Below are 14,232 nucleotides of genomic sequence, written 5' to 3'. Positions count from 1 at the left end.
GTAACCTTCTGGCGATACAGATATATTCCTGCACTGTAAATATAGCTGACATGCTAAAGAATTTTAAGCAGCTGCAAAGGTCTTTGACACCACACACAGTGCCCCAGAGAGCAGATGATGAGAAAACCAGCTCAGTCTTCCTCTTCTCCTCCTCTCCCACCCCTCCCCTTTCCTGAAGGGATGTGCTCATAAAGAATCCTTTCCTCCAATTGTTCTGTCTTGTGCACATTTTGACCAAATGCCTAATTACCATTGATTTTCATCGCAATATGAATTTTTATATTCAATGGTTTTAAAAAAAAAATGTCCTGAGGGAATTTCAGTGGAATCAGACGTGATTTGAGGAAATGCTTGCTTTGCTTCATCCTAGCCTTTCCCCTGCTAGCCTATTGCTACAACGGGCTGAATTTACACTGAGTAAATTCAGCTGTTGCCTAAGTAATAGCAACATCGACCATATGGGAAACAATTTTAAAATCTCCTTTTGAGACTTTTGAAAGAAATTCTTCCTCTCCACTACTTGAGTCCCAACCATTCAAACATTTTACCTGCTGTTAAAAGGTTCCCAAGGAAATGAGTCTTACCTTGTGAGATTTCCCTTAGCATAAAGGAGCTCAGTACAGGTTATTTGCAAAATTCAAAATGGCAGTGGTAACGGAAGGGAGCAAACCAGCTACAAATAGACTTTGAGTAATGTCCTCTGGTGTTTCCAAGACAGAATGGGAGTAGGTGCAGAAAAGAAAACAAAGGCTCACTTAAATATTTCATTTCCTTACCCTAATATTTTATGTATGTCTCAAAATCTAGGTCCTATTAAAATACGCTTTAAAGGAGTGACTTTTTAAAAATATGGCGCTAGTCCTCTAGAGAAATAAAGAGGATGTTATATTTTGTCTCTCTGTGACATTTGGTATACTTAAGTGCACTTAAGTTTAGTAATTCACAGATGCAGTGCTAAATTAAATTGTCTGTCTGCAAAGCAGTTGGGAAAAGCAGAATGGCTTGCAGGAAACAAGTGTGTTGGTTTTGAGATTTCTCTTCTAATCCTCTGTGGCAAATGCTTACCAAAGTTGATTCTAAAGATAACCCCAAGAGCAAATCTATTGTGCACATTTATTTTCTTAAGAGGGCTATTTTAGGAGTCCTTAATATGAAACAAGACCAAACAGTGAAACAGATACCATAGCAAGGCTGATTATTGTCTCAGAAAGTCAAAGAGGGGAGGATTAGGAAAGAGAAATCATAGCTGATTGTCTGCTGTCTGGACTCTAAGACCCTACTTTCCCCTCTATGCCTATTTTTATATACCTACACAATTTTTTTCTTAATATTTAATAAAAATCCCCATTATTTTATGTTGTTGAATTGGAAACAAAACCGATTGCTTTCAGTCACCTTCTGGTTTAAGCGCTGGTAACTGGCGCTTAGTTTATGTTGGCTGCTTGCCAAACGAAAGCAATTATGTGTAATAATAGAAAAATTAAGAGGTGAGTGTTGCTGTTTTACAGCAGGACATGGCAAAAACCATTTCCTTCTGTCAGCAGTATCTTGATTACACTCTCACACACAGTCTCACCCTTTTGTACCACATGCGCACGCGCACGAATGCACACACACACACACACACACACACTCACATTATTTCCTGTGGGTTTTAACTTGAGGTCACCGAAACCAGAAAGAGGAAGGATGCAAACCACAGCTTTTGAAAGCAAATTAGAATAGAACTTTGCTGGTAAAAAATAGTAATGATAAATGAACTGGAAATACTGTAATCCATGCTAACCATGATCCTTTTTCTTCCCCCACCTCCCACAGGTGTCCTAGTGGTCAATGTCACGTGGAGGAACAAAACTTACGTGGGGACCCTACTGGACTGCACCAAGCACGACTGGGCCCCTCCCAGGTACAAACAGGGTCTTTTATCTCTCTCCTCCTTCCTCTCCTTCCCCCATCCTCTCTTTGCAAGGAAACTATAGAGAGAGATGAATAATACATAAAAGTCTGCCTGTAATTGAAACCAGGCAAAAGAGAAATGAACAATTCAGGACTGAACACAGTAAAATGCAGATGCTGGATTTCTTTTCTATCCGAAGATCTCTACTCCCCACCCTTCTCTCTCTTCTTGTTTTCTTCTTTTCTCAAAATGGAAATTTGAACTGGATTGGAAGCTAGCTACCTGAGCTGTTTTCCTTTCGTTTTCTGAAAAAGAATATAAGCCCTTGGTAGCCTGTTCCTTTGCAGGTGTGGAAATTGTCAGTGGCAGGATAGGGTCTCTTTCCTTGGCTGGGCCCAGCCCTTAAGCTACCAGAGTGTTGACTCCTCTTTGCTGCATTGTGTACCTTGTGATTTCTCCTGGCTCTTTACAGGATGCTCATTTTGACATGTGTTACTTGCTTCCCTAGGTTTTGTGAGTCACCGACAAGTGACCTGGAGATGAGAGGGGGCCGGGGCAGAGGGAAGAGAGCGAGGTCTGCCGCAGCTGCCCCAGGCTCCGAGGCCAGCTTCACGGAGTCCAGAGGGCTACAGAACAAGAACAGAGGGGGTGCCAATGGGAAAGGGAGGCGGGGCAGCCTCAATGCCAGCGGACGAAGGACACCCCCAAACTGTGCTGCCGAGGATATCAAAGCCAGCCCTTCCTCCACCAATAAAAGGAAAAACAAGCCTCCGATGGAGCTGGACCTGAACTCCAGCTCTGAGGACAACAAGCCTGGGAAGCGTGTCCGCACAAATTCCAGAAGCACTCCCACCACCCCTCAAGGGAAACCAGAGACTACTTTTTTGGACCAGGGCTGCTCTTCTCCAGTGTTAATTGATTGTCCCCACCCAAACTGCAACAAAAAGTACAAGCACATTAACGGCCTGAGGTACCACCAGGCTCATGCACACTTAGACCCAGAAAACAAGCTGGAGTTCGAGCCCGACAGCGAGGACAAGATCTCGGACTGTGAGGAGGCACTGAGCAACGTGGCCCTGGAGTGCAGTGAGCCAAGCACAAGTGCATCAGCTTATGACCAGGTGAAGGCACCAGCATCCCCTGGGTCTGGGAACCCCCCTGGCACCCCCAAGGGAAAGAGGGAACTGATGAGCAATGGCCCAGGTTCTATTATCGGTTCTAAAGCTGGGAAGAATTCTGGCAAAAAGAAGGGCCTTAACAATGAACTGAACAACCTTCCGGTGATCTCCAACATGACGGCCACGTTAGACAGTTGCTCAGCAGCAGATGGCAGTTTGGCTGCCGAAATGCCTAAACTGGAAGCAGAAGGATTAATTGACAAGAAGAATTTGGGAGATAAAGAAAAGGGCAAAAAAGCTAACAATTGCAAAATGGACAAAAACCTTTCTAAACTAAAAAGTGCCCGGCCCATCGCCCCTGCCCCAGCCCCGACTCCCCCACAACTAATTGCTATACCTACCGCAACCTTCACGACCACCACCACGGGGACGATACCCGGGCTGCCCTCCCTCACAACAACTGTCGTTCAGGCTACACCAAAGAGTCCGCCATTAAAACCCATTCAACCAAAGCCCACAATTATGGGGGAGCCCGTCACCGTGAACCCAGCTCTGGTGTCACTCAAAGACAAAAAGAAAAAGGAGAAGCGGAAGCTAAAGGACAAAGAAGGGAAAGAGACGGGAAGCCCGAAAATGGATGCCAAGCTGGGGAAACTAGAGGACTCCAAGGGGGCCGGCAAAGATTTGTCTGGGCATTTTTTGAAGGAGCATCTCAGCAAGAACGAAGGGCTGGCCAACGGGCTGGCGGAGTCCCAGGAGAGCCGCATGGCCAGCATCAAAGCCGAGGCCGACAAGGTTTACACCTTCACAGACAACGCTCCCAGCCCCTCCATAGGGAGCGCCTCCAGGATGGAATGCAGCACTTTGGTGAACGGGCAGGCGCCGATGGCACCCCTGCACGTGTTGGCCCAGAATGGCGCAGAGAGCTCAGCGGCCAAGACCAGCACCCCGGCCTATTCGGACATATCTGATGCTGCTGACGACGGTGGTTCGGACAGCAGGTCGGAGGGCATGAGGTCAAAAACCAGTTCCCCATCAGATATCATTTCTAGCAAAGATGGTGTCGTAAAAGGGCATTCTGCAACCACAGTACAATCATCTCAACTGAAGGAGTCCCATTCTCCCTATTACCATGGCTATGATCCTTATTATTCTCCAAGTTACCTGCACCCTGGGCAGGTCGGCGCCCCTGCAGCTGGGAACAGCGGCAGCATGCAGGGAATGAAGATCAAGAAGGAGTCTGAGGAAGATGCCGACAAGAAAGACAAGGCCGAGCAGTTAGACGCTAAGAAAGTGGACCACAATTCTGCATCCTTACAGCCCCAGCACCAGTCGGTGATCACACAGAGACATCCCGCCCTGGCGCAGTCACTGTATTACGGCCAGTATGCCTATGGGCTCTACATGGACCAGAAGTCTCTGATGGCCACCAGCCCTGCCTATAGACAGCAATACGAGAAGTACTATGAGGACCAGAGGCTGGCAGAGCAGAAACTGGCCCAGTCTGGGAGAGGCGAGTGTGAAAGGAAAAGTGAGCTCCCCTTGAAAGAGCTGGGCAAGGAGGACAGTAAACAGAAAAACATGCCATCGGCCACAATCTCAAAAGCTCCCTCTACTCCGGAGCCTAACAAAAACCATTCTAAACTAGGGCCATCAGTGCCTAATAAAACTGAGGAGACAGGTAAATCGCAGCTTCTCTCCAATCACCAGCAGCAGCTTCAGGCCGACAGCTTCAAAGCTAAGCAGATGGAAAACCACCAGCTTATTAAGGAGGCTGTAGAAATGAAATCTGTCATGGACTCTATGAAGCAGACAGGTGTAGACCCAACCTCGAGATTTAAACAAGTAAGATTGTGGAGCGTGGCCCCAACAGAGAGAGAGCAGTCTGACACCTGTACATGTCTGGGCTTGGTCTGGTTAGACTTATGGCACAGGAAAGAAACCGACCTTAGGGCTTTTTCCTCTTCCCTTGAAAAACATCTTAAGATTCTTAGGGGTTTCATGTAACTCTAAAGTGTACACTACTCACTGTTTTCTTGTCATGCTGTGTGGTAAAAGGAACAGTGGGCGTGCACTTTGCAGATTGTGTTCCATGCCACTCACTCACTCTATGGCTCTGAGAGGGTCCCTTAATTTCTCACTTAGCATTCCACCACGGGGCTGCTGAATTCCCTTCTGACCCTCAGATTCTGAATCTCATCTCTAAAATACTTTTTCTTTTACAAATTTCCGAATTTCTACTAGCATCTTCTCAGACTATTAAAACTGGGTCCCTAAATTCACACTTCCTATTCATCATTTTAATAAAATCTGGGGCCCAGCTGTCTCTGGCGTCGGGTCTGAGATGCCTAGGTTTCTGTTTTGTACTCTGTGCGAGTGCCCTGGAGCAGAGCTCAGTGCTGAGCACGAGTGGGGGGACCGACGGGGAGGAGGGGCCTCGGCAGCCATCCCAGAGCCCTGTGCTCAGCCAGCCTGAGAACACCTGAAAATTGGTCACCATGAAACCACCATGTGCTAGCACTTTCTGTCACAGCCCAGACGTCCTGACTCACTGCAGCGCCGTGAGCGTCAGCACTGGTATTTCCCAGCACCGCACTGCCCTGCCCGGCCCCCGTGCTCCAGAGCCCTGGTGCATCGGAGCAAGAATCCTCCCCCACACACAGTTCCGCCCAGAGTTGGGGCTTAGCCCAGCTGTGGGTGTCCCCTCAGGGCCCGGGTGCCCCATGCATGGCTTGCGGGTCACAAAGGCCATTTAGAGTTTTCACGTGCCCCACTTCCACGCCTAAATCAGGCTGTCGCCTCACGGGGCTGCATTAGAACAATACAATTTGGGGGGTTTATAGATGGCTTTGTTTTTCCAATAGAGAAGCCATAATGTGTGCTATTAATTTGAAATTTTGTTTTGATTAAGATGTTAGCACATAATGAGAAGTGAGCCAATATATTAAGCCTCAGCTGCAGCAGATGAAGAAAATGTATTAGGAAACCAAGAGTTTTTCCTCCTAAGTGATGTTAATAGCTATAGCAATTACTTAAATTTACTATTATTAGCTTGAGTTGGAGTTTTTAATGTTCCTTTTACCTATACAAGGTATTAAAAGGAAAATGAGGATTGGATTAAATACGTCTGAGGATGTTATTCAATGTTGAGAAATGACATTTAGGGCCCAACTCTGAATTCCAACTGACCTTAGTTTGAAGCCGAGCTCCACAACTGGGCAGTGGTGTGACCTTGATACTGCTGGGACTTTAAAAACTTTGATTTTTGTCTTCTGTACAAGGGATCAGTAATAATGCCTACCTCAGACATACTACTTTGTGAGAGAAGGAAGTAAAGCTATTAGCACAATGCCTAGCACACAAATAGATGTTAACTTAATATTAGAATAGTGCTGTCACGATGATAAATAAGTTTTCTTAAAAATGGAAATTTTAAAACAAATCTGTTTTGTTTTCTTTTTAAAAATCAGGATCCAGATTCAAGGACATGGCATCATTACGTATACCAGCCCAAGTATCTGGATCAGCAAAAGTCAGAAGAACTTGATCGAGAGAAGAAATTAAAAGAGGATAGTCCAAGGAAAACTCCTAATAAAGAGAGTGGTGTGCCCAGCCTTCCTGTATCATTAACGAGCATCAAAGAGGAGCCCAAAGAGGCCAAGCGTCCTGATTCTCAATCAATGGATGAGAACAAGCTGAAAAATGATGATCGGAAGACCCCTGTGAATTGGAAGGACTCTCGGGCAACGAGAGTGGCTGTGTCCTCACCCATGAGCCAGCACCAGTCGTACATACAGTACTTGCATGCCTACCCTTACCCGCAGATGTATGACCCCAGCCATCCTGCATACCGGGCCGTGTCCCCCGTCCTGATGCACAGTTACCCTGGTACGTGCTGTGCGTTCTAACTGTACTGGAGGGAAGAGGCCATGTTCAAATATTAGCTGTTACTATAAAAACTCTAGATAAATTAGAAGCTTCAAGAATGACATTTGTTTTGCTTGTTTTTATGCTGCTTAAAGTCCCAAAGATGAAACAGATTTAATATAAGATTTTTTTTTTAAATGAAGTGTCAAGAATCCTCCTCTGCAGTTTCCGTAGTCTCTGATGGTCTGCTACAGCTGTTAGACTGACAGATACTTTATTGCCTATGAAAATATCCTAAGCACTTACTGTCATAATCATTATAGTTACTATTCCTTTCACTTAAGCGGACACATAAATGTATGAAATGGCTGTAAGCTCAATTCTGTTTATAACCTCCGTTCATCAGGATGAATTAACTGGGAGAAGAAAATCGGAGAACCTAGAAACAGGTTAACGATGATGTAGCTCATTCTTAATGTAGCCCCCTATTTTAAGATCTCCGGCTCTTATCCCAAATTCATGTGACCCAAATGATTTTTTTTTTTGTAAAGATGTAGCCCATAACTTGATATGGCATTTGTTGTTTATCTGCAGGGGCCTATCTCTCTCCAGGATTTCATTATCCTGTTTATGGGAAGATGTCAGGGAGAGAAGAGACAGAGAAGGTCAGTACCAGCCCTAGCATCAACACGAAAACAGCCACTGAAGCTAAAGCGCTGGACTTGCTCCAGCAGCACGCCAGCCAGTACCGCAGCAAGTCTCCTGCTGTAAGGCTCCTTTTGTTGTTGCTTAAGAGAACTGTGTTTTGGGGGAGAAAGGGAATCAGGCTAGACAACAGTCGTGAACTATAAATGGTTTGGGAACCCAGCTGTGATTTCAGGATGCTGTTTTATTCTCATACATAAAGAATGGAGTGTTCAAAAGTAAGATACTTTCACAGGAGGGAAAATTATTGTTAAAGCGTGTATGGTGATAGCAAGCTTTTCTGTTGCAAAATCTAGTATACCTTGCTTACCTGGGCGGATGCTTGTTAGGTGGAAATTTAAATTCTTAGGAAACCAGCATTTTGTGTGAAATATTTCTGATAAAACTTTGAGAAATTAGGTAACAGAGAACTCTATTGTACAGCATCCTTGTAAGTAAGCAGTTCAGAGGCCACAAATTGTTGACCTATTGGGCAAATCAAGTTTTTAAAAAATGTTTTCTTTTGGGACAGCTTTTAAAAATCGAAGATGTCACATACAAATTCAGATGCTCTCTTTCTCTTAATAGAAAATCTGGTCCAAAGTGACATGGCATAATTGATGGGAACAAGTATCCCCACATAGGCAGTATGTCCCACTCCCACCAGTGTAGGCATGTATGTAAATAGACCCTCCCAGCCTGCATCACTCGTCTTTGTTGTTAGCTTGACTTCCGTGGAGATTTGAGTTTTCTACTCCTGCTGTTGACCATTGGTATTCACATGGTCAGTGTTCATGGTGGAGGTTCCATCATGAGCAAAGCTGAGGTCCCATGACATGTAATAGCTGTTAAGTTTAATCAGGCACTAATTGGAGTCTTGCGCAGTGTGCAGCTCATGTGCAAGAGTGAGTCACTTGGCTACGGAGTGAGGACTGCATCTGCTATTTTTTTGGCCTTGACTCATTGTCGTGTCCCTGTAACTCCGCTGAAGTAGCATAAATGTGTGTCTTTGTGAAAGATAGCTCTCCCCGCCCCCCCCAGAAAAAGCCACTGCTAGTTCTAGAGACTGTTATGCAGAGAGACTAAAGACAGGCTGTAGGCTATGATGGTTCTTAGCTAGAAAAGAAAAGTTGAAAGTAAATTAAGATGCAGTATCTCTGATGTGAATGAGTCCGCCGGAGACTCTGTAAAGAAACTAGAAAAGGTGATCTATGAATCTTTTTCTGTGAGTCCTCCTAGTACAAAGATTTTTTTTTTGTAAATGAAAAAGAGAACTTTAGTGAACGAGTGGTTACATTCTAAAAGGTAGAAATGCATAGGAAACACACTTTCCTTAATCAAATTATAATTTGGGAGAATGGGAGCTTCTCTATGAGTGTTCAGAAATGGAGAGATTCAGAATGTGGGCATACGCTTTCAATTGGCATATAATATTAGGAAGTATATTTTCAGTAGAAAAAGTAGATACAGATGTGTTTAAAATTAAGAGATAGGTTCTCCCCACAAAATATAAATGAAATGAAAGTGTAATTAGAAAACTTGACCTTAAAGAAATCTCCAAAACTATTTCTTTTCCTTGATCCACATGTACAAGTTGTTTCTGGGAGGATACCGGGTGGATTTTCAACCCGCAGTTATGAGTGAAACAGAGAAGTCCTCTGATTTCAGTCAGTGAGGAACACATTGGTACTGCTTGGCTTGCTTTGGGTAGAGTAATTGTTTAGCGTTGGCTTAATCCCAGCTGCAACTAATGCCTGTCTTTTGAAATTATCTTCAATTAATAAAGAATTCTAAGTCTCTATATGTCTGCTTTTTAATCAGTAACAGGGGGGTTGGTACTGCTACAAGTTGTTTTTCGGAGATTTACGGGGGGAATTTCTCTTTTCTGTGCAGCCTGTGGAGAAGGCTACCGCGGAGCGGGAGCGCGAAGCGGAGCGGGAGCGGGACCGCCACTCCCCCTTCGGCCAGCGGCACCTGCACACGCACCACCACACCCACGTGGGCATGGGCTACCCGCTAATCCCAGGTCAATACGACCCTTTCCAAGGTCAGCGGCTCCATCGTTACTGTGTCTGTGTCCACTCTGCTTTGGAAAACAGTTGCTAAAACTGCCTCTCAAATCTTAAAATAAAAACACTGAGCTTGAGTTGACATTAGCTCTGGGGACGGTTTTTAACACTTATTTCCTAGTATTTTTTAGTGACACGGTTAAGGCTATTCCCACATCTTTGTATTCTACTGAGACATGAAATGGCTACCACTAAATAATTGTCACTGCTCGATGTTATCGGAGGCGTCCTGTTATCTCGCAGGCGGAGGGCGGCGGCCCGTGTCTGGGCACTGAATATAACAATCAGAAGATCAGATATCTACTTCGGGGAAATTGTAGGAAAAAAGGAAGGGCCAGTGGGAGGCTTTGAAATGACTTGTCCTGATGTCTGCGGGCCTTTTCAGTTGCTCTATTCCCATGGAAGTAATGGCGTCAACATGATCAGGTTTAACACTTTTTATCACCTAATTCAAGGACTCCTCACAGCCCTTCACTGCTGCGACTCTTTCACTAACGATGAGCTTTGAGAAAGAGAAACATATTTGAAAAGCCGTAGAGTTGATGTGAGGGGTCTTCAGTTTGTGGTGTGGTAGTTGAACATGTAGTATGTGTCCCATCTCTGTCACCTCATGGGGGTAGGTGGTGGCACCATCTTTACCAAAAGATCCATTTGCTAGGCTCTTGCTTTCTTAGTCTGCTCGAGCTGCCATGGCAAAATGCCACAGCTTATATCCCATTAAGCAACAGAAATTTATTTTCTCACCGTTCTAGAGGCTGGGAGTTCCAGATCAGGGTGCCAGCAGGGTCAGTCTCTGCAGAGGCTTCATTTCCAGCTTGTTCTGTACTCACGTGACCTCCTCCTTGTGCATGGGCGGGGGTGGGCGGGTGGAAGAAAAAGAGAGCTCTGGTGTCCCTTCTTATGACGATACTAATCCTGCCATATTAGGACCTCACCCTTACGACCTCCTGTAACCTTAATCACCTACTTGTAGGCCCTGTCTCCAAGTACTGTCACACTATGGGTTAGGGCTTTTTATTTTTTATTTTGGGGAGACACAATTTAGTCCATAGCACTTGCCAAGCTGCCTCTTACCTTTCTGTATGAATATAAAGTAAAATGATATGTTTGAAGGTATTTCCAAAAATGGGAAGGAATAAACAAATGTGAAGGGGTCATTTTTATTTATTTAACTCTGGTTACTTGGTATCAACTAATGGTGTTAATAGAGAGCATCTCTGTTTCCTAAACAACTTATATTGAGTGTGAGAAGAACTTGGAAAGAAACGAGTTTTATTTCTAATGCATTACATCTGTAAGAAAATAAAATATACATATGAACAGGAAATCTTATCACTTTCAAGATATTATTATTGTTATTGTAATGTCTTAAGTTATTAATACCTCTGGAAAAAGAAAATATATCCAAATAAAGGACATAGAAAAAGAGAGTAATCTTCCCTAGGTTTGTATTTGTTTACTCTATTTATCCCCAGCACTGTTTCCTATGGAATTTAAAAGAATTCTCTATTAGGCAAATTCATGCCATTTGGAGCTATTACTATCTCTGACGGCTACCTTTGTCTTGCAGGGTAAAAGTTAAGAATATTTCTAGGTTTGATTCACTCATTCCATGTCCCTTATGGAATGCATCGTGTTCAATCACTGGGGAAAATGTTAAAGTGATAAAAGTTATTATGAAAGTATTGTATTCTAAGCAAATAGTATGCCGCTTCTATAATTCACTGTGACTTTTGATTCCTGTTGTTGCCTGGTACCTATTATTTCTCCTGAGCTTCCTATTCAGGAATGCATGCGAACCATTTAGCACCACACAGAGCCAGAGAGATGGAATGCTATATCCTCTTTGAATAGCTATTAAGAAAACCACAGAGTATTTGATAAAGGGTTAGATATTGGATAGACCAAGTTGTTTGTTCTCTGTCCTTGCTGCATGAAACATTTCTTGTGTGTGTTTAGGAAAGGACACATTGCTGCTACTGGGTCTGCCACTGGGCCTGTGTCTACTCTTACCTTTCCAAATGTTACAGAACCTTTACATTTTCCCCCCATTAGGCTTGACCTCTGCTGCCCTCGTTGCCTCTCAGCAGGTGGCTGCCCAGGCATCTGCATCTGGGATGTTTCCTGCACAAAGAAGGTAAATACCCTGTACATTTTGAATCGCTTTTCTACACAGAGACGTGTTGATAGTCAGGAGGAAGCAAGTGTAGGGTTTTTAGATCAGAAACTTAGCTTCTTGGATTTTGTGTCATTGTAATGAATATGCTTATTATGCCAGTGTGCTTCCCGTGCAACTTATATTCTGGAACCTCATTCTGTGAATGTGTTGTAGATTAGTAACTAACCGATTCGGTTTTTAGACAGTTGACATTTTCTTAGTTTATCCTCACAACTTTGTTAAAATAATTCACCATGACATGACTCCCTTTGTTTTATTATGTTTAAAGTCGCAAATGGAGAAATTTATTTTCATAATGCTAAAGGTAATGTTTGTTCTTTGATATTTTTAATTATTCCTCAAGTTGTTTTAAGAAGAAAAATAATTTAAAGAAATTAAATTATTAAGATTATAAAATTAATTTTTTCACAGTGTATATCATTACCTTGTGTTTTCACTTCTCTGGAATTGAATTAAATGAATCGATTAAATGGAATTAAAATAAGCCTATCAATCATTCTGGTTTTCAGGTTTGCATTGTCAAATGTAGGTAGAACCCTGTGCTAAGATTTGCTTTTCTTTTGCAGAGAATAACAAGATTGGAAATGTACGTTGTCATGTGACTGGATCACATGGGGAAGCGCTTTATACAGACATCAGTTCCATGGTGTTAATTTGAAATGCCTTAATGGCAGGCAAAAACCAGTCATTTCATTTTTGTAAATTACAGATTTTATCACAGAGTAACAAATGTTGCTGTAATTAAACTTCTGTTTTATATATATATACGTATACATATCTGTATATATACATATATATATATATTCTTTACTTTTTGTATCAGTAACCAGGCTCGCACACACAGGGTCTGCTGCCACGTCGCAAACCACTCAGTAAAGGAAATAAAAAATGTATTTGTCATGTTGAAAAGTGTTAGCCACAAAAGGCTGCTTACTTTCTTTTCCTTTCCTTTTAAATTGTAAATAAATAATGTTATGTATCAGTGTGCCTGAACCTTGCATATCCTTCACATATTTCCTGTAAGCCCCTCAGAAAGGCTAACTGTGATGATGACACTTTGGTACAATTTAGATGTCTATTGGTGGCTCCTGTTAAAGACGCATCAGTGTAAAATGTTCCTGTAGTCACTGTTTGTACTTGTGTGTTGTGGGAGAAATGCTTTTGGAAGGCATGGGGTTGCCAGTACCACAAAAACTGTGTTGTATATAATGTAAAGATTAAAACGGGGAAATAATGAGCATCTGTGAATAATGAGGTGTCATTTTTTGATAATCTTGAATGGCAAATAACCCAATAGCCTGCATACCAGAGACATCTGTGATTGTTCTATTACTTGAATAGTCCTGCAGTCTTTTTTTTTTTTTTTTTTTAATGTTTACAATTATCCAGTTTTAGAAGAGAGAGACTTTAACGCCATTGCCTGGTTACTTGTTTTATGCTGTAATCTAGTTTATTTTATGTAAAATGTATATTGAATGCTTTCCTTTTTTATACCTGCCTTAAATAATTTGGCAATCAGAATTAAAAAGGTTTTTTTTTTTTATAATGGCTTCTTGTCTGTCTCATGTTATTTCTAGCTGGCTGATAGTGATTCTAATTTTCAAAGAAGGGTTTCTTAATCAAAAATGCCCAGTGCATAGGATACAGTGCACAGATACTAACTTTTATTATACACAACTGTAACAACCAAATAGTGTATTTAATTCCATGAGTGTGTACATATTTACAGGGTATCTACTCTAGACATGGAGCTTAGTATCACTACACATTGGTAGATGTAGGTTTCTGTGGTATGAAATGATACTCAAAAGATGTAAATCCTATGACAGGTGTAGACAGTGGATGAAATGTGTAAAAAGTCAGTGAGCTAGCTGTCATTAAATTGATATGCTAGAATGTTTTATGCTAAAGTTTTACTTCTCTCTCCCTTCTTCCCTCCCTCCCTTCCTCCTTTCCAACAGTCCTTACTGAGTGCCTGTATTGTCCCAGGCATTGTACAGGGTGCTGGACATAGCAGTGAACAAAGCAGACAAAAACTGTCCTCACAGAACCTACGTTTTTTAGTGGATGAGATAAACATATAACAAAATCTGTGAGCAATATACAGAGTATGGTCGTTGGTTGGTGAATACTATGAAGAGAAATGAAGCACGGCAGGGGCAGAGTGAATGTGTGGCGGAGTTTGTGGCTGTAAATACAGTGGCTGTTGGAGACATGAGGAAGGGGCTCCACTGATACATCTAGGGGAGAAGCATGGCAGTGAGATGGAAACGCAAATGCAGAAGCCCTAGGTGGGGTGTGCTTTGTGTGTCTGGGATGGTGATTTCAGTGATGCATTCCAGCTGTAAGTGTCATTACTATAATTGCTAATGACGGGTCTACCACTTGGTTTACTAGAAAGTTCTTTAAATTGACAGA

General features: G+C 42.7%; 1 protein-coding gene across 2 annotated transcripts in view; it reads left to right on the top strand.

Moving 5' to 3' along the window:
• ZNF608 (zinc finger protein 608) overlaps positions 1 to 13,357 on the top strand; it is a 105,405-nt gene extending 92,048 nt beyond the window's left edge. For both annotated transcript variants that reach the window (XM_069491889.1, XM_069491888.1), the window contains 7 exons: positions 1,819 to 1,906; positions 2,406 to 4,860; positions 6,486 to 6,903; positions 7,477 to 7,649; positions 9,460 to 9,613; positions 11,691 to 11,772; positions 12,381 to 13,357. In XM_069491889.1, the coding sequence (XP_069347990.1) occupies positions 1,819 to 1,906; positions 2,406 to 4,860; positions 6,486 to 6,903; positions 7,477 to 7,649; positions 9,460 to 9,613; positions 11,691 to 11,772; positions 12,381 to 12,387 (3,377 nt within the window). In that variant the 3' untranslated portion in view covers positions 12,388 to 13,357. The remainder of the gene's footprint in view (positions 1 to 1,818; positions 1,907 to 2,405; positions 4,861 to 6,485; positions 6,904 to 7,476; positions 7,650 to 9,459; positions 9,614 to 11,690; positions 11,773 to 12,380) is intronic.
• The last annotated feature ends 875 nt before the right edge of the window (positions 13,358 to 14,232 follow it).

The sequence above is a fragment of the Eulemur rufifrons genome, chromosome 17, assembly GCF_041146395.1.
Source record: "Eulemur rufifrons isolate Redbay chromosome 17, OSU_ERuf_1, whole genome shotgun sequence".
NCBI classification, from domain to species: domain Eukaryota; kingdom Metazoa; phylum Chordata; class Mammalia; order Primates; family Lemuridae; genus Eulemur; species Eulemur rufifrons.
The sequence above is the reverse complement of the archived record's forward strand: the minus strand, read 5'-3'. Positions and strand labels throughout refer to the sequence as shown.